We start from the raw sequence: 24,930 nt of genomic DNA, 5'->3' as shown, positions 1-24,930 counted from the left end.
CCCTGTAGGCGTAGAAAAGCCGCAACCGGAGCCATGATCTTTGTGAAGTCTCTCGGAGCGGAACGAAGGCCGAAAGGTAAAACTTTGAATTGGAAGCGTTTCGATCCCACTGTGAAACGAAGGTACTTTCTGTGTCTGTGATGGATTGGCACATGAAAATATGCATCTTGGAGGTCGATTGTGGGGAGGAACTCTCCGGAATTCAGGAACTGTAAAATTTCCAGCAAGGTCAGCATCCGAAATGTTTGGGACTTTATGAACTTGTTGAGGGCTCAGAGGTCTAAGATAGGGCGCCACTCTCCTGATAAGGAAAAAGCGGGAATAAAAGCCCTTGCCCTGTTGTAATCGAGGAACCATTTCGACAGCCCCTTTCTTTATCATAACTGCGACTTGTGCAAACAGTTCTTTAAAATGTGCTGGGGGAGGGCCAGAGGGTGGGAGGAAATTTGAGAAATTCGAGAGAGTCGCCCTTTAAGATCACATCCAAGACCCAACGATCTGAAGTTATTTTTGTAGAAGCGTTGGGAGATTCGACCTCCAATTTTCAGAGCAGGAGAACACTTGATCCGTGGAAAATCACTTTTTTAGAGGTAGCACCGCCTCTGTAGGTGGTTTTCCTTCTATAAGGCCTGGAATCGGATTGCCTAGTCAGAGTTTGATAGGAGTAGCGCTGTTTGTTTTCACCATAGGAGCGGTACTGGGAGGAGCCACGAAAATTGGAGGAAGTACCTCTGCCACGTGCTCCACGAAAGGGGCCGCTTCCGGTACTGGAGAGATCCCAGGGCACAAGCAGTGTCCGTGTCTTTCTTGATGGACTCCAAGGCGTCGTCCACATGCTTGCCGAAGAGGGACTCTCCATCAAAAGGCAAATCGAGCACTCTTGCCTGCACTTCAGGCCGAAAAGCTGAAGCCTTAAGCCAGCCCTGCCTCCTTAAGACTGCAGCACCTGCGAGCTGTCTGAAACCCGTAGAGGAAATATCAATGGCACAGTCTATAATTTCAGAGGAAATTTTCTCTCCCTCGTGCACGATCTTATGGGCTTCTGCCTTGGAGGTTTCCGGAAGTAGGTCAAACAAAGCCGCGATCTCGGACCACATCTGACAGTCGTATCGCCCAAGGATGGCTAAGGAGTTTGCCGCCCTGACCATCGTGGCAGCCATAGTGGTGAATTTCTTCCCAATGGTATCCAGGCGGCGACCTTCCTGATCTGGTGGCGAAGTTAATGGAGTTGCCGGGTTACGCAACCTTTTTTGAGTGGCTTGCGTAATGACCGAGTCAGCCTTTGGTTGTGACACAAGGCATGCAGGTGAATCCTCAGGCGCCTTATAATTCTTGTCAAGGCGCAGAAGCACAGCCGGTATGGAGTTAGGCCGTTCCATTAGTTTAAGTCCCTCCTTCCATATAAAATCAATAATTGGAATGGTATGCACTTGCTTTAAAGGTTGATCCTTTAAGTCATAAAGGAAACAGTCTTGCTGTTTGACGACCATGGGCAAATGAAACCGCTTCGCGGCTCATCATTAAGTTGAGGAAACCCCCAATGTCCACTGGGGGAGAAGCCAGGGGAGAAGCAGGAGGAGGAGACGGGGTCTGGGCCCGATAATTGTCCCAATCTGCAAGGGCAGCGTCATCGTCCTGGTCCGTATCATTGCGGACATAATCATCATCAGTACCAGGATCTGGAAGAACTGATGATCTTGGCTGAGCAACAGGAAGTGGCTCTCGTGCTGGAGTTCCGAGTTCTTTAAAATACCACGTGGGAATTCAGTTCCTGATACATACTCTTGCAATTAGTCGAATTTTGAAACGGAGTATATAGCAGTTGGCTATTTTTGTAAGTAGCTTCTGCATTATATTTTTCTCGTGATGTGAGATATTAATTTTGGGACAGTAATCTGAGTCCCTATTTATATTTCAGAAACTGTATGCTGCTAGCACTTCTTGGCTTTTACTTACAAGCGATTTTATAACGCTGAAGTGAGTGTTATTAAGTACGTTTTTTTCATTTTTTGGTGGCGTAATTTCTTTCTCTTTGGGTGACACTATTTTCGGATTCTCTGAATAACTGTCACTTTCGAGATGGGTTAGCCTATTTACTTGCTTTCACTTAACTTTTTTGAGCACAACTCTTCTTCCTTTAGTGAGTTTGTTAGTCTTTACATTTGGCCCATGTGTGAATAAAGTGTTTTGTGCATTATAGATAGGATATTCAAAAGCTCAGTTAACATATTGTCCTGAGGATGACCATGTATTTATGACAACGGTCGAAACGCCGTCGACGCTACTGTGGCCACAAATTAAGGAGGACACATTGTTCTGTGTACAGGAGTTCTTACACGGTTTTTAGAACTCTTTATGTAACCTCTATGTGTTTGCCACTTGTCTGGTTTTGTATACGTTTCACAATGTTTCCGTTATACCGACAACAAATCTGAGCTTTATATGATCTTTTAAATCTCAAATTTTGTATTTTTCTATAACTACACGCACATCTTTTTCTTTACCTTCCTTTCATGGGCCAAAATACTTTTCTCTTGCTTTTTTCATTTTTAATATTGGTATGATTTGTTAATGTTCGTTGTACACATCAGAACCTTTGTTTGCAGAAACTTGTGCTGGAAGAGGCAGAGTAGGAGAGGCCTGCGGAGAAGGTGGGAATCGACAATTGTAATCGTCTAACATGTGCTGAAGGTTTGAAATCAAAGACACAGGTATCTGTGCCATAGGAACCTCTTGGTCAACATCCAGCTGGTCATCATGAACTGGGAAGAGTGACCCCCCCTGTCATCATTGTCCTCATCCTCATAGTCCTGATATTTTATATTGAGCTCCGAAGGACTGCTTGCAGGACGAAAGGTGTCCTCAACATAAGACCCATCAGAATATTCCTCCTCTGCAGACGCAAAGAGTTGAGCAGGGGGGCCAGAACCACCTTGAAGAGGACTCAACCAGCGGAGCGGGACGTTTTATAGTAGAAGTCGTCACCACAGTAATGGTCATTGCAGTAGCCAGAGAATAGTGTCCCGTCAACGGGCCCGTCGACGAGCTCGTGGTCGAAACCGTTGTCGAGGGACTCGTCAATGTTGATCCAGGCGTCGATGAAGAAGCGGAAGCCGTCGACGGAGCCAGGACTTTCCTCGTCGACGGTGCAGCCGTCGTTGACAGAGCCGTCGACGATGAGGTGGTCGTCGACGAGGAACTAGACGTCGACGATGGTGGTAGTGTCGACGAGTGACGCGTCGACGAAACCTTCGTCGACGAATGCTTCTTTGTCAAGGTCGTCGATGAGACTGATTTCTTCGCCGTCGACGAGATCTTCACAATGAAGGTTATAGGCCTAACCCCCTGGTCCATCTGTCGACGATGCGGACGTTGTCGTCTTCATAGAGCATGTCGTCGTCATCGTAGGCACAACGTCGACAGATCTTGTCATCAACGGGCGCGTCGAGCTGGCACTCGTTTCAGACGACGAGGGCACAGATTGGGACTGCGACGCCAGAGAACCAGGTCCCATAGTCGTAGAGGCCAGCAGATCCCGTGGGGAGACGGACTTTGGAGCGTCCACAAGCTTCTTCCTTTTTAGAAAAGGAGAAGGCATCTCTGTCTCCGTCCCACGTTTCAGAGAGGTCTTGGAATGGCAGGAAGATACACTCTCAACATCAGACACAGGGTTGTCTGAAGTCTTCCACTTCTGTAGCCAGAGAAGGAGACGGGCCTCACTATCCTTTAGGGTTTTAGAATAAAAAGTTCTGCAAAACTTGCAATTCCTCACCTCATGGTCCGGGTACAGGCAATAGATGCACTTTTTATGAGGGTCCTCATGGAACAGGCGAAGTTTTCCACAAGCAGAACAAGGTCTGAATAAAGATTTTAGTAGAAGACATTGTAGAAGAAGAGTAGATTGAAGAAACTGAGCAGAGCTCAGGGAGACTTCCCTTCACACGACGTGCGGTAGAAAATCTGAGGGCTTGAGCTTCTGAGAAGGTTCTAGAGGGTGCTGCAGCCTGATTGGCTGGAATGTGGACCATTATAATGACATGGATATGTTACTAAAGTGAATTCTCCCTTCAGGCTTATATGAGCCTATGTTGTTCTATGGTACTTAAAAAAAAAAAAAAGAATTATATATATATATATATATATATATATTTATATATATAATATATATATATATATATATATATATATATCTACTATTTTATGTACCGTGGGACTCCCACTTCGACGACGGGGAATTATTCAAGCATATGAATTCTATGAAAGACACCCTAATACTGGAGAATCACACTTAATCCTTTTCTACTATGAAAGAAACCTCTACATAAGTTTACTGCCAACCAGTAACTGTAGGATGATTGAACCTCAAGCTTTCACTAACACAATGAAAATTAAACATAGCAAAGGGATGCCAGTTAACTGTAGAATTCATGAATTGTTTGATGAAAGGCAGTTACAAAAAGAAAACTTTCCAAATATGAGCCAATGTAGACCGTTTCCCCAAATTAACTTTTAGCAAAGCTGGCAAGTCAACAGTCTAGTGAAACAAATCGAAGCTGAACTACGATGAAAACTTTCTCTGTTGCAGGTAGTTTTGTGAACTTTATAAAAAACAAAACAAAAGAAAAACAATGGGAGTATAATGAAAATATTGATTTTAGTTGCCTGATCTACAGCTTCCCTTTTAAGATCAAGAAAAATCAGCCCTTCAAAAACAGATAAGCCAACAATGTAATGTACAAGAAATTCTACAAAAGGTGGCGCCACAAAACCTAAACCTATTTCATTTTAAAATTAAGTTGAGGAAGTGTTCCAGGTTAATGCAATGGGATTAACTAAGAATGTCATAATAGCAGAACTGTTCTACCAGTATCACAACTAGCATAAACATCGCAAGGAGCAATCAGAGAGTAGGAAATTGCTGAAGTGTCTGGCAAAAATAGTGGTCTTACCATGCAACGGAGATACGAGGATCTAAATAGTTGAGTTTGGAGGTTCCTAATGCAATCTGCTTATTCTCTTCCCTGTCTGTTGCCTGAACCTCCAGCTTCATTAGCTGCTCCTCTACTCTCTGAACTGCTTTCTTCTTACTTTCCAACAGCCTGTAAAGAAGGTTATTGTAGTTACAAAATTGGGTATAAAATTCAGCACACGAGAAAGCCAAAGCATCATTGTTTATCACTCTTTAAACACCACTCGTTATCTGTTTTAATACCATCATATAAAAAAAAGACATCTACTAATTTTAGGATTGTCAAGGGCAAGCAAGGACACAGTATACATTTTAAAGCTGATCGAGACAAATAGTAAATGCTTTGCATTGGTTAATACAGCAAGTGCAGGTTACTGGGCTGCTTTACTTTCTTGTAATAGACACATTCTCGTCCGAAGCCTGGCCAACATGAAGGTATATTTGAAGGCAGTTCAAAAGGATGGACAGCAGATCTACATTTCCCCTGAAGTCATTCACTGATTTTGCATGTGTAACTAGAGACATTTTCTGGTGGTGATACAGTTCGATCACCGCCATTAATTTCCAGTTCAAGCACAAATGAGTTCTACTTCTAATATTCCCAGACGTCAGGCAGGAAAAGATTTTCACTAAAGATTCACAGCAATCCAATAGGAGACTGATTCCATGCTACAGTCAAGCAAAGTTTTTAACTTCAGTAACTTTTCTGGTGGAAAATGAATATGCTACTTACCAGTATGCATCTGTTCTTGGCATGTAGGGCTGCTAACATTCATATCTTAGCATTAGATCGCCGCCTAGTGTTGGGCTCGGATGATTGCACATTGTTGTCCTGGAAGAGTCTTCGAAGTATCCTGAGATAGGTGGCTCCTCCCCTGGACTACAGTGCGCATGGGCATCGGCTCCATCCCCAGATTGTTTTTCGCCATTGTGGCAGAAGATGGAGTGAAAAGTGTAAAGGATGTCCATGCTAAAGAATAAATACAATAGTATATCTGCAGCTGCGACAGGCACCGGGGAGGAGGGCGGGCGATATGAATGTTAGCAGCCCTACATGCCAAGAACAGATGCATACTGGTAAGTAGCATATTCAGTTCGAGGCATGTGGGCTGCTAAATTCATATCTTAGCATAGAATACATAGCAGTCCCTCCATCAGCGGCGGTTGCCCGTGCCAGCTGCAGAAACCTGAAAAAGTGTCTTGAGAACAGCCTGTCCTACAGCTGCTTGCTGCTTGGAATGCACATCAACACAGTAGTGTTTTGTGAAGGTATGTGGTGTGACCCACGTGGCTGCTCTGCAAATATCCTCTAAAGGAATGTTCCCTAGGAAAGCCATGGATGCCCCCAGTTTGCGTGTGGAGTGCGCTCTGGGGGGTATTGTTAAAGTGCGCTTGGCTTTTTGATAACATATCTGGATGCACTTAACAATCCACCTGGCTATCCCTGCTTTGGAAATTGGGTTGCCTTTGTGTTGTGGTGCGAAGGCAACAAAGAGTTGTTTTGTCTTTCTAAAGGGTTGTGTTCTGTCTATGTAGTACATCAACGCCCTCCGTACATCTAAGGTATGGAGCATTCTTTCCGCCACCGTTTGCGGGTTTTGAAAGAATGCTGGTAAGTCAATAGTTTGGTTAAGATGAAACTGTGACACCACCTTAGGAAGGAATTTAGGGTTAGTGCGTAGCACTACCCTATTTGGGTGAATTTGAATGAACGGCTCTTGTATGGTGAGCGCTTGCAGCTCACTGACACGCCTCAGAGACGTAATAGCTATCAGAAAGGCCACTTTCCACGTAAGGAATTGGAGCTCACACGAGTGCAGTGGCTCAAATGGTGGCCCCATCAGTCTGGTGAGAACGACGTTGAGGTTCCACACCGGAGCTGGTGGCGTCCTTGGGGGAATGACTCTCTTCAGACCTTCAAGGAAGGCTTTAATGGCGGGCACTCTGAAGACAGAGAGGTGCTGCCTGTTCTGAAGATAAGCCGCTATGGCTGAGAGATGTATCCTAATGGAAGTGTACGCCAGATTGCACTTGTAGAGATGTAACAGATAGCAGATGATGTTGGGGATAGATGCATCTAGTGGGTTGATGTCATTGGACGTACAGTAGATGACAAATCGCTTCCACTTAGCAGCATAGCATGCTCTAGTAGTTGGTTTCCTCGCCTCCTTGATGATACTCATGCATTCTGGAGGTAGGTTAAGGTATCCAAACTCTAGGACTTCAGGAGCCAGATCGCTAGGTTGAGCTGTTGTGGATCTGGATGCTGAATGTCTCCATGGTTCTGCGTCAAAAGACTGGGCGTGAGGCGCAGTCTTTGATGCGGCACCACTGAGAGTTCGAGGAACGTGGTGTACCAAGCCTGTCGTGCCCACGTTGGAGCAACCAGGATGAGAGTCATGGAGTGCTGCCTTAGCTTTCTTGCGACCAGCGGTATTAGAGGGGCTGGCGGAAAAGCGTACGCAAATTTGCCGGACCAGTTCATCCATATCGCATTCCCCTGCGACTGTGGGTGAGGGAACCTGGCGGCAAAGAGTCGGCATTTTGCGTTCTCTTTTGTTGCAAACAGGTCTATCTCCGGATGACCCCACTGCTGGAAGTACGGGTGGAGAACAGAAGTGTGTATCTCCCACTCGTGCATCTGATGGCTGTATCTGCTGAGCAGATCCGCCATCTGATTGTCCTTGCCCGGGAGGTGTTCTGCCATGAGGAAAATGTTCCTCTGAATGGCCCACTTCCACATGCTCTGAGCCAGATGAGACAGCTGTGGCGAGTGGGTGCCCCCCTGCTTTTGAATGTAGTACATCGCGGTCATGTTGTCCGTCCGGACTAGCACGACCTTGTTGTTCAGATGTACAATGAAGGACTTGAGCGCCATGAAGATTGCCATCAGTTCCAGATAGTTGATGTGCATCTTCTGTTGCTGCGTCGTCCATAGTCCCTGCACTGTGTAAGTGAGCACATGAGCTCCCCATCCCTGGAGAGATGCGTCCGTTGTCAGGACAATCTGCGGCACGGGCTCTTGGAACAGTCGGCCCTTGCAAAGGTTGTGTGGAGTCCACCAATGCAGAGAGTCGTATGCCCGACTGGTAACCAACACTAGGTCTGTCAATTGCCCACGAGCCTGTGTCCACTGATTCGCTAAGCACTCCTGGAGCGGGCGCATATGTAACCATGCGTGAGGGACTATGAAGATGCAGGAGGCCATCATGCCTATCAACTGCATGAACACTCTCGCTGGCAGGGAGTGTCGTGGTCGGAATCGTTGGATCAGCGACTGAATGCTGTCGATTCTGACTTGGTTTGGCTGAGCCATGGCTGTCAGGGTGTTGATCGTAGCACCCAGGAACTGCCGGACATGTGTCGGCTGAAGATGCGATTTTGGGTAATTTAGGGAGAAACCCAGATCGTGAAGAAGGTGAATTGTAGTCGACATGTCTGCGGCGCACTGTTGCTCTGACTTGGCTTGTACGAGCCAGTCGTCTAGGTAGGGGTAGACATGGATATTCTGCCTCCTGAGGTGCGCCGCCACTGTCGCTAGACACTTGGTGAACACCCTCGGGGCTGTTGTGACTCCGAAGGGTAGGACTTTGAACTGGTAGTGCCTGCCTTGAATAGTGAACCTGAGGTATTTCCTGTGTGACGGGTGTAGTGGAATGTGGAAATAAGCATCCTTGAGATCTAAGGTTGCTAAGAAGTCTCCCTGGTTTAGCAAGGGAAGAATCTGCTGCAGTGTAAGCATATGGAAATGCTCTGACAGTATGTACAGGTTGAGGGGACGTAGATCGAGAATGGGCCTGAGAGAACCGTCCTTCTTTGGAATAAGGAAGTACAGGGAATATACCCCTGTGCCTTCCTCCCCCACCGGCACGAGCTCGATTGCGCCTTTTTGCAGCATCGCCACCACTTCCTGCTGCAATAAGTGCAAGTGCTCTGCGGACATAGGCCTTTGCCTCGGTGGGATGTTGGGTGGAGTGGATTTCAGCTCTAGGCAATAACCATACTGGACTAGTTGTCGCACCCACCTGTCTGTGGTGATGTTTCTCCAGACGGGCAGGAACTGCTGCAGTCTCCCCCCGACAGGTGTTAGGTGGTCGGGGGGCAGTGACAGAAAGTCACTGTTTGCTTGGAGTAGAGGTGCGGGAGCTGTTGTTTCCTCTGCCGCGACCTCTGTTGCTGTTATTCCTGTAACCTCCCTTGTTCTGTTTAGTGAACGAGGATTGCGCCCCACCTTTGGAGAACTGGGATTGTTGACCCATTTGTCCTCTGGTGACTCCACGTGCACCTGAGCGACGAAAATTGCTGCCACGAAACTGTTGGGACTGCAGGGCCCCCATAGACTTAGCAGTTTCCGTGTCCTTCTTTATTTTCTCTAGGGTGGTGTCAACATCCGGACCAAACAGACTATCAGGATTGACTGGCTGATTCAGAATTGTTGTCTGAATATCCTGCTTAAACCCTGAGATGCGGAGCCAGGCTTGTCTTCTCAGCATAACGCTAGTGTTGATAGCCCTAGCAGCTGTGTCCGCAGCGTCAAGTGCACACTTGATGGCTGCGTTTGATATTAGCTTTCCTTCCTCAATAAGCATTTTGGTGCCTTCTTGGAACTGTGGGGGCAGGTGTTGTATAACCTGTTCTAGGGTGTCGTAGTGCGCCCTATCATAACGCGCCAGGAGCGCCTGTGTATTTGCGATGCGCCAAAAGTTTGCCGCCTGTGCAGCCACTCTTTTGCCTCCTGCCTCAAGCACTTTGGACTCCTTATCCGGGGGAGGAGCTTCACCCGTTGTCTGGGAGTTGGCACGTTTCCTGGCATTGGCAACCACAAGAGAGTCCAGTGGCAATTGTCCCCGGATGTAGACGGGGTCCGCAGGTGCAGGCCTGTACTTCTTTTCAATGCGAGGGTTGACCACTCTCGCCCTCGTAGGCTCCTTAAAAATATCCCCAGCGTGTTTGAGAACACCTTTCAGCATAGGAAGTGTCTTTACTGTCCTTTCAGATATGGCAAAGGTGTCGAAAAGGAAGTCTTCCTCAACCGGGTCGGCATGCATGTCCACATCATGATTGGCCGCCGCCCTTTCAATTAGTGCATGAAATCCTGCTGAGTCCTCAGTCGGGGATGCACGTGCATTAAAGGTCTGCGGGTCTTGGCCCACACCTTGGGTGTTCTGGTCACCAGTGTCGTCGTATGAATCTGGTTGTACATCAGGTTCATCGATAGGGAAATTGTACTGCTCATCCTCATCATATTCCTCACCCACAGAGTGGTCTGGGGAGGGAGTAGGGCTCCGTCTTGGAGGAGGCTGAATCGGTTCCGTGAGGCCTGAGGCGTCAAGGGGCACCCTCTTCTTTTTCAGTGGGATGATGTAGGGGTCCACCGGCTCAGAAGTGATCTTCCGTTTATAGAGTGTCAGCTTGCCGGTGGCAGCATCGATGAAATGCTCTGAATCGTCTTCCGATTCGAGTACACGACGTGGAAGAGGGTCAGGCAGCGAGGAACCCTGTTTCGGAGCCGATTTCGTCGAAAACGCTTTCGGCGCCTCCTTAGGTGGCAAGAGAAAGAGGAGTTTCCCAGAAGGCTTAGCCGGAGCGTCCTTTTGCGGCTGCGGTGATAGCATCGGAGCCGATGGAGCAAAGGCTTTCTCCCTGATTCTCTGCAGTGACTCCGCAATGGGGGACGGTACACTGCCAGTGGGTCTCGTCGCCGACAAGGATGCTTTGAGCGGTCCCTCGGATCCGACGTCCTCGCGGGCCTTGTGCGTTTTGGGCGCGGAAACCGTCTTCGGCACCTCCGAATCTTGAGGCCGGGGCGCAGACATCTTGTGCGTAGCCTCTTTGGAGCCGACCTTGGCGGGCTTGGACGGCGCCGTAGCCGCTGATCCGTGCCGACCATCTTTCTTGGGGGCCCCTTCCTCGGGCGTCGGTTTCGATTTCGGAGCATCGGAATCGACAGACTTCCTCGGCTTCTGCGGACCGGAGGTCGACGGAGCCGATGGGGTGACGGGCACCGACTTCCTCACAGGCACGGCAGCCATCTTAGGGACACTCGAGTCCTTAGGTTTCAGTTTCGATTTCGGGTCGGCCATTTTAGGTGTTGACGACCCCGATGGTTTCAGTTTCGGTTTCGAAACAGCGTGCCCAGCAAGTGAGTCCGTAGCCGGGCCCGAAGGCGGGGCTGTGGCTTGCGGCAACGGGTCCTGGGTAAGGCCGACAGGCGATCCCGTGTCCCGGTCGGTATCCTCGTAACCTTCGGGGCAGAGCTCGTCCGCTGAGCTATCCGCCGCGGCCCCATAAATCTCATCGTCGTCTCCTACCTCTTCGACGTATTCGAGGACTTGACCCGCGACTCCGTCGTCGTCTCCCGGATCCGCCTCGACCTCCGTCTGTGATGGGGAGATTTGTAGATGGTGACCCTGGACCTCTTCTTCCTGGTCGCCGAAGATGTTCTCCGGATCCGCTTGCCTAGCTTCCAAGCGCACCGCGCGCCGAAGCTTGAGAGTTTTCTTGGAGCGGAACTGTGCACAGGCCTTGCACTTGCCGTCGTCGTGGTCCGGTGAAAGGCACTTGTTACACACGGGGTGTAGATCGATGTGTGGGTACTTGGACCCACAGAGCGGGCAGTACTTAAACGGGCTCCGCTCCATGTCCGTAAAGGCTTGCAGTCGTGTCGCGATGAGAAGGCCTCAAAGTTTAGAAAGCGAAGAAAACTCCGCTTATTCCGGCTCCAAGAGACGGAAGACTCGAGACCGTGCGCAGACAATACCGACGCAAGAAAATCGAGGCCTTTTGGCCGCTAAAAGTTAGTTTTACTTGGTTCCGACAGTAAGACGTCGAGACCACATCCGAACCCAATGGCGGAAAAAAACAATCTGGGGATGGAGCCGATGCCCATGCGCACTGTAGTCCAGGGGAGGAGCCACCTATCTCAGGATACTTCGAAGACTCTTCCAGGACAACAATGTGCAATCATCCGAGCCCAACACTAGGCGGCGATCTAATGCTAAGATATGAATTTAGCAGCCCACATGCCTCGAACTCTCTCCTACCAACAATTTTCCTAATAGGTCAATCCATAACCAACCCCCCCGTAGCTGAAATCCTAGGCACCCTTTTCAGATACAAAAAGGAGCACTATGCAACCTCCCAAGGGGTGTGGGGACAGATTCAAGTACACATCCTGCAAGTCTAATGACACCATCCAATGCTTGGGTCCAGAAAGGTCCTTCCACAGAAAGGTGTTCACAGGGCATAAAAAAAATAAATCCACATTATAAAAGCCTATGGGCCATATTATCAAGGACGGCGATAACATTATTGCCGCTTTAGCGGCAGGAAACTGCTGCTAAAGCGGCGATAATGTTCTCTGTTCTTTATAATATGGCCCTACATCTTTTTTGGGCACAAAAAACGGTTGGAATAGCATTCCTCCTTTTTCTCCGTCACTGGGACCCTCTATATGGCCTATTTGTGATTTTTATTTCCTGCAGAGGATTTGCTGCATAATCTGCTGAAATCTGGGCGAACAAACGATTTTATTTTTTAGGCGGTGCAGGGAGGGTTGCCAGGAGGATGTAAAGGGTAGGGTGCAACCTCTCTGAACAACCTGCATCACCCCCTGGCTGAGCAACACAATGGGAGAAATTAAAGCAGCAAGACAGACATTGCTGTGGGCGAGGTGAAGGTGGACTACTGCAGCCCATGACTTTAGCCACCACTGTGAGCCACAAAAAGCCTATACTGGCTGCTGCACAGGTTGCGTGGGTTGTTCCTGGCAGTGTACGAGACACTCCCGCCCCCCACAAGGATCCCCTCTTCTTCCAGTACTGCTGGTGGAACTCATGAGTCTTGAACACCAATAGTGTGCTGTAGCCCAAGTGTCCTTGAAGTGTTTCATCGTAGAACCAGACCGCAGCTGATGACGGAGTGGTTCCGTCACCAGCAGGGGAGGGGTTAAACAGTTCTGCTCTGCCCACAAAAAACAATTAAGATGAGGCGAAGTAACCTTATAAAGAAATCAAGGTCGTGGGTACAGGCATGAGATTTGACTGATTAGCAGGTAGCTTGAACCCACAGGCTCTCTACGGAAGTAGACCATCAAACTGCAGAGGAAGTACAAGCTCATGGGTATCCAAAATAGGCTTGGGTATTTTGGATCAATAGCGAGTTTAGGTTAACTACTATATGGAGTTCTGCACGGAAACGTCAATAAGAACGGATTTCTTTACTTTCTTGTAGACTACCCTAAGTGAGAGGATGATCTTTATAAACCACGGTTACCGAAGAATTGATCACACTCTGGATTACTTTAATAATACAAAGTACAAGAATAGAAAATACTGCTTGATCGGTGTTCATAAACAGTCTGAAAAATGTCATCTGTTGAGCTGGTCAATATAATGCAAACCAAATCACTTACTTTTTTGTCCTCTCATCTTTTCGGGCTTTGGCATCTGCTTTGGCGCTTTTCAGCTCTCGCCTTGCTTCTGTGAGCTGCTCTTTCTTGGCATCAATCTGAGAAATACAATAGAGCAATCTTATTTAAACTTAAACAAGTTTATTAGTAAATGATCAAAAGTGATCAGTTAAGAGTATACAGTTAGGATGAAAGGTTGCACATGGGAACTCTTAACACATCCAAATATGAATATGCTACTTACCAGTATGCATCTGTTCTTGGCATGTAGAGCTGCAGAGTTGTACACTTAGCAATAGATCGCCACCTGGTGTTGGGCTCGGATGATTGCGGGTTGTTGTCTTCTTGGAAGAAGTCTTTGTAGTCACGAGATAGGTGACTCCTCCCTTGGACAATACTGCGCATGGTCATCGACTCCATCCTCAGATTGTTTTTCGCCATGATGGGAAATGATGGAGTTAGTAGAAGTAAAGAGAAAGGATGTCCATGCGTGTGCATCTAAGTAAGATGAGTACTGGAACGGATACAAGTCCCGGGGAGGCGGGAGGGCGTGTACAACTCTGCAGCTCTACATGCCAAGAACAGATGCATACTGGTAAGTAGCATATTCCGTTCGAGGCATATGAGCTGCAGATTGCACAATTAGCAACGATTGTGCAGCAGTGTCTCCCCTAGCGGTGGTCGCTTGTATCCGTTGCAGTATACTGAAATAGTGTTTTAAGGACAGCTTGGCCTACTGCAGCTTGCTGCTTGGCTTGCACGTCAACACAATAGTGTTTAGTGAAGGTGTGTATGGTAGACCATGTTGCTGCCTTGCATATGTCCTCTAGTGGTATGTTTCCTAAGAAAGCCATAGAGGCTCCTAGTTTGCCAGTGGAGTGCGCTCTTGGAGGAACGGTTAGTGTACGTTAACTTTTTGATCGCATGTTTGAATACACTTTACAATCCATCTGGCAATTCCTCCTTTAGAGATGGAATTGCCTTTGTGTGGGGAAGAGAAAGATACAAATAGTTGTTTTTGTCTTTCTGAAGGATTTAGTCCTGTGTGTAGTATAAAAGAGCATAGCATTCTCTAGTGGTGGGTCTTCTAGCTTCTTTAATTATACTCTTAAGTCTGGTGGTAAGTTTAAGTAGCCAAACTCTAAGACCTCAGGAGCCAGATCGCCAAATTCAGTTGGCTTGGTTCTGGGTGCCTTATTTCTCCATGGTGTTCCATTGGCCTTGATTGATATAGTGCAGGAGATGGGCTCCCCATCCTGTGAGGGATGCATCTGTTGTGGGCACTATTTGTGGAACAGGTTCTAGGAACGACCGTCCCTTTGTCAAGTTTTTGGTGTTCCACCATTGTAGAGAGCGATATGTACGGCTGTCTACCAACACCAGGTCTGTGAGCTGACCTTGAGCCTGATTCCACGGTTGTGCTAGACATTCCTGTAGTGGGCGCATTTGCAGTCTTGCATCTTCCTAGTTCCTCACGCAAGACGCCATCATGCCTATTAGTTAATGAACACTCTGGCTTGAAGAGAGTGCTGGCAGTGAAAAAGGGAGACTAAGCTCTGAATGCTTTGAATCCTGGCTTGACTGGGATAGGCTAGAGCTGCCGATGTGTCTATGGTAGCTCCTAGAAATTGGTGAACGTGCGAAGGCTCTAGGTGCGACTTGGTGTAGTTTATTGAAAACCCTAAGTCGTGTATTGTTTGTTTTGTGTGTTGTACACACTGGGTGAACGATCTTGCTTTTATGAGCCAGTCGTCGAGGTAAGGGAAGACATGTATCTGTTGTCTTCGGAGATGTGCTGCTACTACTGCTAAGCACTTTGTAAACACTCGTGGTGCTGTTGTGATCCCCGAATGGAAGGACTTTGAACTGATAGTGTTGTCCTTGTATGACAAATCTTAGATACTTCCTGTGTGCGCAGGATGTATAGGAACATGAAAATAGGCGTCCTTTAGGTCTAGTTTTGTAAGAAAGTCTCCCTGTTGTAGTAATGGGAGTACTTGTTCTAAAGTGATCATGTGAAAATGATCTGATTGAATGTAGTGGTTTAGGGGCCTGAGGTCGAGGATCGGTCTTAATGTCCCGTCCTTTTTGGGTATTAGGAAATACAGGGAGTAGACTCCTGTTCCTTGTTCCTGTAAGGGGACCTTTTGAATAGCTACTTTTTGTAGAAGTGTTAGAACTTCCTGTTGAAGCAGAGTTATGTGTTCTGTGGACATTGGACGCTGCCTGGGTGGTATGTTTGGGGGGGGGGGGGGTTGCTGCGAGTTCTAGGCAGTAACCATGTTGGATAATTTGTCTTACCCACCTGTCTGTTGTGATGGAATTCCAGACAGGTAGGAACTGTGATAGTCTGCCCCCCACAGGAGTGGAATGCTGTACGGGAGGCAGAGGGAAGTCATTGTTTGGGAGTGAAAGAGGAGCGGTTGTTATTACCTCTACCTCTTCCCTTATTGTTGTTGCCTCTGTACCCTCCTCTAAAGTAGCCCTTATTAGAGGGGGTTTGTGTATGTGTTTTAAAAGATGATGTGTTATCTTCGCCGGTCTGCTAGGAGCCTCCTCCATAAGAGGAGCGACAAAAAGAACTTCTAGTCTGGGTGGATTGTAATGCACCCATAGACTTAGCAGTGTCTGTGTCCTTCTTCATCTTCTCTAGTGTATTATCTACTTCTGGCCCGAACAACTGGTTCTGATTGAAGGGCTGGTTGAGGATGGTAGTTTGTACCTCTGGTTTGAAACCGGAAATGCGTAACCATGCATGACGTCTGAGGATAACACTAGTGTTAACTTGCCCTGGATGCTGTGTCAGCTACATCTAGTGCGCATTTAATTGAGGCATTAGATATTAATTTGCCTTCCTGTAAGAGCTCTGCTGCCTGATCTTTGTATTGATCTGGTAGGTGTTCCATTCATTTTTCTAGTTGGTCGTAGTGAGCCCTGTTGTAGCGTGAGAGTAAGGCTGGTATGTTTGCTATGCGCCATATGTTTGTTGCCTGCGCAGCAATCAGTTTCCCTAACGCATCAATGATTTTTGATTCATTGTCAGGCGGGGGTGTGTCACCAGAAGTCTGGGAATTGGCTCTTTTACGTGCATTTGACACTACTAAAGAGTCAAATGGCAGATGTCCCTTGATGTAGACTGGATCAGCTGGTGCTGGTCTATACTTTCTCTATTCTGGGATTTAGTACCCTACACCTTACTGGATCTTTAAAAATCTCTGGAGCATGTTTAATGACCCCTTTGATCATAGGTAGTATTTGAGTAGATCTTTGTGACTGATCAAAAGTGTCTAATAAGAAATCCTCCTCAATTGCATCAGAGTGCATTGGAACTCCGTGGTAAAGTGCAGCTCTGTTTAATGGATGATTGAACCCAATACTATCCTCTGGAGGGGAAGGTTTTGTTGGGTAGTATTAACGGTCAGGGATGTCTGGTGCATTATTTGGTGGGAAATTATATGCATCATCCTCTTTGGGATATTCTGGGTTGAGATCCTCATCTAAAGGGTATGTATCGGGTCCTCCGATCCCGAATGGTCTTTTTCGATCGGAAGGAAGCACAGGCTGTGCAGGTCGACTCGTCGTGTTCTGGCGAGAGACAGCGGTTGCAAACCTCGTGATGGTCGCTATGAGAGAATTTTGCTCGACATACCGGGCATCTCTTGAATGGAGTTCTGTCCATGAGGCGTAGGCCGTACTGCGCCGATAGGCCCAACGGCCCGCGTCGACGCACCGGGATGTAGCTGTGATGTCGAAAGGTTTAATCGATGTCGAAAGTTGGTTATCTAAAGTTTCACGCTTCGAAAATGTCAAAAAGTGTCTTTTCTAGCCGGAGCGGAAAACTTTCATCCGAACCCAGTGGCGGAAAAAAACAATCTGAGGATGGAGTCAATGACCATGCGCAGTATTGTCCAAGGGAGGGTTAACCTATCTCGTGACTACAAACACTTCTTCCAAGAAGACAACAACCTGCAATCATCCAAGCCCAACACCAGGTGGCGATCTATTGCTAAGTGTACAATCTGCAGCTCATATGCCTCGAACACACAATTCTGGCGTCTCAATATTAATTGGTTGTAATAGAAAAATGGCTACCTTTATGTCAGAATGACCATTACTAACCACTGCAATTAAAATAAAGCATACAAACAAATAATAAACCCTGCGTACCACAAACAAACGCTCCACCTCTACATTTTTAATTTTAAAAAGGAGAAATCCATGGCAAAGATCAGACCGCAGTAAGTCGGGAAAGGAGATACTACTACATCCTGCCTTTATCCTATTCCCAACATGTAGGAAGAGCTTACAGCGAAATAAAAGAAAACATCAGGTTGACAGCAATTTGGCAAACCGATTCCTTACCTAAAATATACATCGCTTTTGAGAACCAACACACATAGTTAATCGATGCATTCACCAATACAATCATCCTTCAGCATAGAAGTCGAAAGCTACCCAAGTTGCTTCACCCAGCACCATGGTGCCCATGGCAGACGCACTGAGATAGATTGACACCAGTGCTGCATCACAACCCTACTTTCAATAAAAAGGAAACGGCAGAAAAGGGAGGTGCGAAGCAGCAGCTGTGGCTGTAAGGAGGCTGTCCCATAGGGAAACCGAGCAAGCGCCTCTAGACAAAAGTAGTTGGTCTGATCCAATCCCTTAAAATTTAGTGCAGTTACTTGTCAAAACCAGCTGCTTGTTTGGGCGCACAGAGTGCTGTTTTCAGCTGGGTTCCAGAAAAGATTAATGGTCACTCACACTGCTACAACTGCCATCCAGACTAGTTTGCTCAAGAGTCAAGTACAATAACCTCTGTCCTTCATTACGTGCTCCACATCGTTTCTGGCCTCAGAGCATGGGCTTTTACCTGCAGGGTGGTCAGAAACCTTGTGGTGGCAGGCTGGACTATACCAGTCATACCATTATAATCAATGGGTGACCCAGTATACGTCAAAGGACCTGGGTATCAATCGGTAAAGAAAACAGTGGTCCTAGACAATTCTTATTCAAACAGATCACTTTGTATAGCCAAATGCGTATAGATGACATTCAGAAAAAGGCACACATGAAAAGGTAAGGCAATGGGCCACTTCAAAATTATCAATTATATTCCATTTATTTTCATCCTAATAATGAAAACTTGTTCAAATCAAAAAGGTTCAAGCGCACGATAAGCAATTATACATGTACTTGACGATTGTCATCCGGAGAAAGAAAAAGGTGTGGGAAAATTGTGCTCTAGTGAAGAGAATGGAAGGCGAGGGAAAGTATTTCACAGGGAGATAATTCAATCAATTCAAATAGAAGGGACCCGGTGATATCTTTAACAGAAACTGGTCTCCCTTTCTGAGATTCCGGCCTACCCCTATATATTAAATACAGTATTCTTTATATAGCAGTGATACTCATTCGTTGTCACAGTGTAGCCCCATCTGGGGTTTCAGTATGGGGGATCACGGTGGGGTGTAGGCCGATTTAGGGGGGTTCGCCGACGTTTCGACCCTGGCGCAAAAGGGTGTTAGTGAGATCCTCTGCTACGGGTCTCCATCAGGACAGGGAATTGGGGTATCAAAACGTTAATGCGATAGAAATTCAGCAGAAAACGTAATCATTGTACAAGTCATATAAAGTCATCGTTGTACTCGACACCGCCTCATGAGAGGGCTTTGCGTAGGCATCTGGGCAAATTTCAAAAGGATAATGATTCTTAATAGCGAACTCAGTCTGTGCGCCCAGCGCGTCGCGTCCATCGGCCTCCGTGTCGCATACCCCCATTCCCCGTCCTGATGAAGGCCCGTAGCAGAGGATCTCACTAACACCCTTTTGCGCCAGGGTCGAAACGTCGATGACCCCCCCCCAAATCTGCCTACACCCCACCGTGATCCCCCATACTAAAATCACAGATGTGGCTACACTGTGAAAACGAATGAGTATTACTGCTGTATAAAGAATACTGTATTTAATATATAGGGGTAGGCCGGAATTTCAGAAGTGAGACCATTTTCTGTTAAAGATATCACCGGGTCCCTTCTATTTGAATAGATTGAATTATCTCCCTGTGAAATACATTCTCTCCTTCCATTCTCTTCACTAGAGCACAATTTTCTTTCTCCTGATGACAATCGTCAAGTACATGTATAATTGCATATCGCGCGCTTGAACTTTTTTGATTTGAACAAGTTATCATTATGACGAAAATAAATGGAATATAATTGATAATTTGGAAGTGGCCCATTGCCTTACCTTTTCATGTGTGCCTTTTTCTGAATGTCATCTATACACATTTGGCTATACTAAGTGATATGTTTGAATAAGAATTGTCTAGGACTATACCAATCAGCCAGCACACTAGAGGATTAAAGGTTTTAAGGGGCCCTCTGGGTGTCTGTTTTAATAAACCCACTACTGGCATCAGTATGGATTTATTTAAGACAAGGCATTTGATAACAGACACCATGGGTTTTGGAGAAGCCATTATGAAGCTGGGAAACTCAATGACCAGTGACCAGTACATATAGGCAACATGGCTTCCCTGTTCAATTGTACCATCCAGTAAACAAACTTTACCTCACAGGGTATATCTGCACATGCAAATACGTCCACACATGTAATATAAGGCACCCTGCCGTAGGGCTATAAAGCCAGCTGTAGGGGTGACTTACATATATTGCATGTAGTGTCTATGGGCATGGCACACAGCCTATGGCTAGCATATCAAAGGGCAGGAAGCCTTTGAGGCTCACCACCTAGAATAGTGTTCCTGCTCAGAAACAGGTCTGTGTGTGGCAGGCTCGTGCAGACCAGTGAGCTGGACACAAGGGACTTTTTTGTTTTTTCCAGGGGGTATCTCAAAGATGCCTCTGAGTGCATTTTGTGATACATCCAACACTGGCATCAGTGTGGGCTTATTATGTTGAGGAGTTTGATACGAAACTCCTTAGCATTCAGTAAAGCCATCATGGAGCTGTGGAGTTCGTAATGACATACTCCCAGCCCTTGTACTCAATATGGGTCCACTGCACTTACAAGGTCTGTGAATGGCACAGACACTGTAGGAGCACATTGCTCATACAGCTGTGATCATCTATGGTATAATGCACCCTGCCTTAGGGCTGAGAGGCCTGCTAGAGGGGCAGCTTACTTATTTCACAGGCAGTGGTTGGTGGGCATGGCACATAGGGATGTGTGCCTTGTCGACTTCCGTTTTGTCTGCACCAGAACAGTCTGCAATGGCAGTATGTATGTGCTTGGTGAGGGGTCTCTGAGGGTGGCACAATACATGCTACTGCCCTTAGAAACCCACTCTGATCACAAGGCCCTTGGTACCACTTGTCCCTTCTACAAGGGACTTACACATGACCCAGAGGTGTGCCAATTGTGAAAACAAAGGTACAGATTTGGGGGAAAGAACACAGGTCTTGGGAACCTGATTGGCAGGAAACACTCAGTCAAAGTGCATCAGAAATCTGGCAAAATGTGTGTGGGGGGGGGCATTACTGAAACAAACCCCCTTTCCTACAGTGTGTATGTACAGCGACACATGCTACAAACATTCGGTTTCCCACATCCGGAGCTAAATGATGCAGTGTTTCAGTCAAGGATTGAGGAGCCCTAGGATAGACTGACCAATTTCCATCGTGCAGCACACAATGGACCCTACTGTTAACCATTTTTATGGATTCAAACAGGCATACACCTTTAACTTTTCAAGAGCCCTATGTATAACAGTGCTGAAATGATTAATAGCTACAGGACAGTGCTATGACTCCAATGTACCACTTCTGAAACAGTAGTAGTCTTATCAGCATTGTGATAGACTAGTACAGGAAGCATTTCATAACTCTGTGCTAAAAGGCCAATTTGCACAAGAGTGGTAAGGTAAAGTCATAGCTAAATGCAGCAGAGGGTAATTCTGTCAGTAAATTACAACTGAGTCCAAGTAATTTGGTGTACCTTGTGTTTGAACTACTGAAAGACAGGGGAACCACCATCTTAAGGGGTTAATGGGGATAGTAAGGGGGAAGCATCTATGAATTAGGCTAAAGGCGGTGGCTTACGGGCACACTATCTTCCAGCTAGACTAAAGACTACAGAAGGTACTAGACCTGGGTGTGTTTCACTATATGGTAAAACATATTCAGCCACTCATTTCATCCCAATATTACATTCAACTTGAATTATATTGGGAAAGGAAAAAAGACTGCTTATGGACAAACTGGCAAATGAAGGAAGCTAGAAACCCTCACTTTGTTGGGCTTACATGATGAGTGCCTAAAGGATAGTTTCACACAAAAAAAGAGCAGTGGCACATCAAGATGATAATACAATACCTTGGTCTGGAGTGTTAACATTGATTTCTCAAATGTTTTCGGAGGAGCCCTTTGATGGTTACAGAGAACTGCAACAGCTCTGTTGGCACGGTTGTAGGACAGAATCTTGGCCGGCACGTTGTCGTCAGCTGAAAGAGTGAGAAGAAAGCATGACAAAAAACATAATGAGTTTGTCCTAAACCACTGAGATCAGTACTTGACTTATAGCAAAAACCTACAGTATTTTACATACAGACTGAAACTGAAGGATGGGTCAGACTTGTCAGACTTAAGTAACAGTTTTTACTATTCAACAACTGATCGTGGTTTAGTTTCAGACATCACTGAGGTGAAAATATTTAGGCTAAACTTAAGGCTTCTGCAGATGCATGCAACAAGAACAGTTTTGTAGAATGATAGTGCTATCTACATATCATTTGCAAGAATATGGCGTAAAGGATGCCAGGAAAACTGATGCAGTCTGACACTTAACAGGATTGAAACCCAGTACTAACTGCTTTCCCAGGTGGTATAGAAGAAATTGGGACTGGAGGGGTGGATAAGTTTGAAGGGTTTCTTTAAATCCATCAATCAACACTGATTGTCACCCAGAAAGGAAAGAAACTGCCTCAGTCTGGAATCTGAATACTAGGCAAAGTATGGGAACAAGATGGTTGAGGGGATGGGTCAAGGTTTCCTCAGGTAATGAAGAGAAGAACCCAAGTCAGGCAATTTATAATGGAATCAAATAGCAAGATCCCCTAACGGACGAGTTACTGACCGTCGGTAACGATGTATCTGGTAGAGACACAGTACATTCGCAGATTCCTTTACTTAGGCGTCAGACTGGATCCGGAAAACTTTCCGCAGCAGTACCTCTGCGCGCAGGGGTGGCACGCTGCACGGCTCCGCCTGGATGTCCTCCATGGACATGAAGTCAGTGGAGCCATATAAGCCCCCCTGGGCGCGCTGACGTTTTCGTAGGAGAACCTTTTACACGCCACAATGCGGAGCCACCGGCAAAAAACTTAGTGTATGGGAACAGTGTGCCAAAAAAAGATGGTGAAAAACAGCACCATAAAGTACAGTGCCAAGCACGGTATACTGAAAAATAATGAAGGAAAGAGAAGAGCACCACTCTGAGAAGCAACCCCACAAAAGCGAAGGCTAAACTCTCCCACGAGACAAAGACGTGAAAAACATCAGGACAGACTGGAAGTCTGTAACCATAATATTTAACTGAAGGGCAACAAGACCGGAACACAGGAGCATTGACAATCCACCAGAAGTCCGTACTAGAAAGGGACGTTGTACCCCCTGTAAGAGAGTTATAGACTGAGCCAGTCAACTTCAAACCAATGGACTGCAGGGGAGGGAGGAGACCCCAAGGTCAATGGAGAACGGGGAGGAGAGGGGGGTGAAGAGGAATAGACCCCACACTGGACAACCCAGGGCATAGGGATTATAAAAGAACACATGAGTATACCACACAATCACGAGAATGGGTGGAGCACAGCAATATAATAAAGCATCCCGCCTAAACGTGAAGTCAAATTGTCACCCCGTAGGAAGACAAAGCCACTCGAAGGAAGGGAAATGCAAGAAACCCCTGCCGAAAAGCTCCTCGCAGAACGGGGAGGATGAGCGGGTGTTAAGCAATCTGCGGCCAGACTGTGTCTCTACCAGATACATTGTTACCGAAGGTAAGTAACTTGTCCATCTGACAGACATCTAGCGGCAGATTCCTTAACTTAGAATAGATACCAAAGCTATACCCATAGAGGAGGCGGGTCTGCGACCAAACCCCCACAAAGTTCCAGAAGAACTTAGCCGTCAACAAAGTGATGAACACAGTGGGGACAGCAATGGCGGCGCAGCCAACACCAGACCATAAAGCTCTAAAAAGAGCAGAAAACAATAGGCGGCAAAGGCAACACGAGCCGTTAAAGAACAGCTCAAAAACCCACGTATGTATACCGGGAGGAGAGGAGAAGCACAGAGCCAGAAATGTCAGTGCGGAATTGAGAGTGCACGACTTCATAAAGATGATGAACTGAACCCAGGTCCGAAGGAACCGCAGGAGCAGATGCGTGGACCAGAAGCAAGACCAAAACGGTATGACAGAGTTAGCGCATACCGGTCAAGTGTGCACAATGATAAAAAACCGAACCTGCACCAGCTAAGATACGTGGAGCAGCAGTGTCTGGATGCCGACCCTTGGCCAGAAAGTACCGGCCTTACCAGAACACAAGACACTCCGGTACGCAGTCTCTGTTTCACAAAGACATGTGAAAGGGCGAATGGCAACAAGCAGAAACATGAACACAAACATGCACTGTTTGGAAGCGACGCACTATTCACATGCCCCCTGGGGGTGCTCTATATCCAAAGGTAATGCATGATTTCACCAGACTTTAGAAAACAAATTGTAAACAACCCATAGTGTAAATGCATTCAACCAAAATCATGTGCACATATCCGTGCTGTTCAAAGATAAACACAAACTAAATGAAAAGCGTTTTGTTTTTAATTGCTCTTTTTCTTTTTTCTTATGCTTGGTTCTTCAAACAGATGATACATTACATCATGTACATCCCTTCTTTCTGTGCAGTCAGTCCCAATGCATTTCGGTATGGTTATACCTTCATCAGGGGAATACTACAATGAAAATCAATACAATAACAATAATCAAAATGTGAATTCGAAATGAGGGAGCCCCAGTCACCACCTCATGTACATATAAACCCTTGTGCAAATTTGTCATAACGAGTACCGTCTTAGCTCTAACCTCACCTCCGTGGACTAGAAATGATCCTGTTAAACCCTCACCACCATGTGCAAAAAAGAAAGAATGAATGTATATAAAAAACGTGCACTGTCCCAAGTTCATTCACTGTACACTCTAAATAATGAATACCTGACTCTGCGCACTGGTAAACTCGAAGCTTGAAAAGAGTGGTGTTCCTAAATGAATCGAAAAATGGCGTCTTGAGTAAGCATTATCACCTGACTTCTATCAAAAAGCCAAAATAACCAAGCAGCGTCCTCCGCCTACCTTGCTGTGTTCGTTCTCCCGTGTACCAGTAATCTGCCCAAGTCCGCTTATCGCTATCTCTCTATCTGTGAAAAAATATATATGGCCATCACTAAGCACCCTCTGCATTATATGACGGAGTGTCTCACCGCCTAACTGCTGCCCCCTTCTCATCCGCGTACCTGCTCCAAAGAAACTCCTCTCT

The 24,930-nt window shown here is 46.6% G+C and overlaps 1 protein-coding gene across 1 annotated transcript in view; it reads right to left on the bottom strand.

Annotated features, from left to right (window-relative positions):
- The window catches only part of TOP1 (DNA topoisomerase I), a 289,068-nt gene that overhangs the window by 11,037 nt on the left and 253,101 nt on the right, over nt 1–24,930 (bottom strand). The window contains exons 18-20 of the mRNA XM_078652157.1: nt 21,713–21,840; nt 13,383–13,477; nt 4,950–5,099 (exon numbers count right to left, since the gene is read on the bottom strand). Coding sequence (XP_078508283.1) covers nt 4,950–5,099; nt 13,383–13,477; nt 21,713–21,840 — 373 coding nt within the window. The remainder of the gene's footprint in view (nt 1–4,949; nt 5,100–13,382; nt 13,478–21,712; nt 21,841–24,930) is intronic.

The sequence above is a fragment of the Lissotriton helveticus genome, chromosome 7 (assembly GCF_964261635.1).
Source record: "Lissotriton helveticus chromosome 7, aLisHel1.1, whole genome shotgun sequence".
Classification (NCBI taxonomy): domain Eukaryota; kingdom Metazoa; phylum Chordata; class Amphibia; order Caudata; family Salamandridae; genus Lissotriton; species Lissotriton helveticus.
The sequence above is the reverse complement of the archived record's forward strand: the minus strand, read 5'-3'. Positions and strand labels throughout refer to the sequence as shown.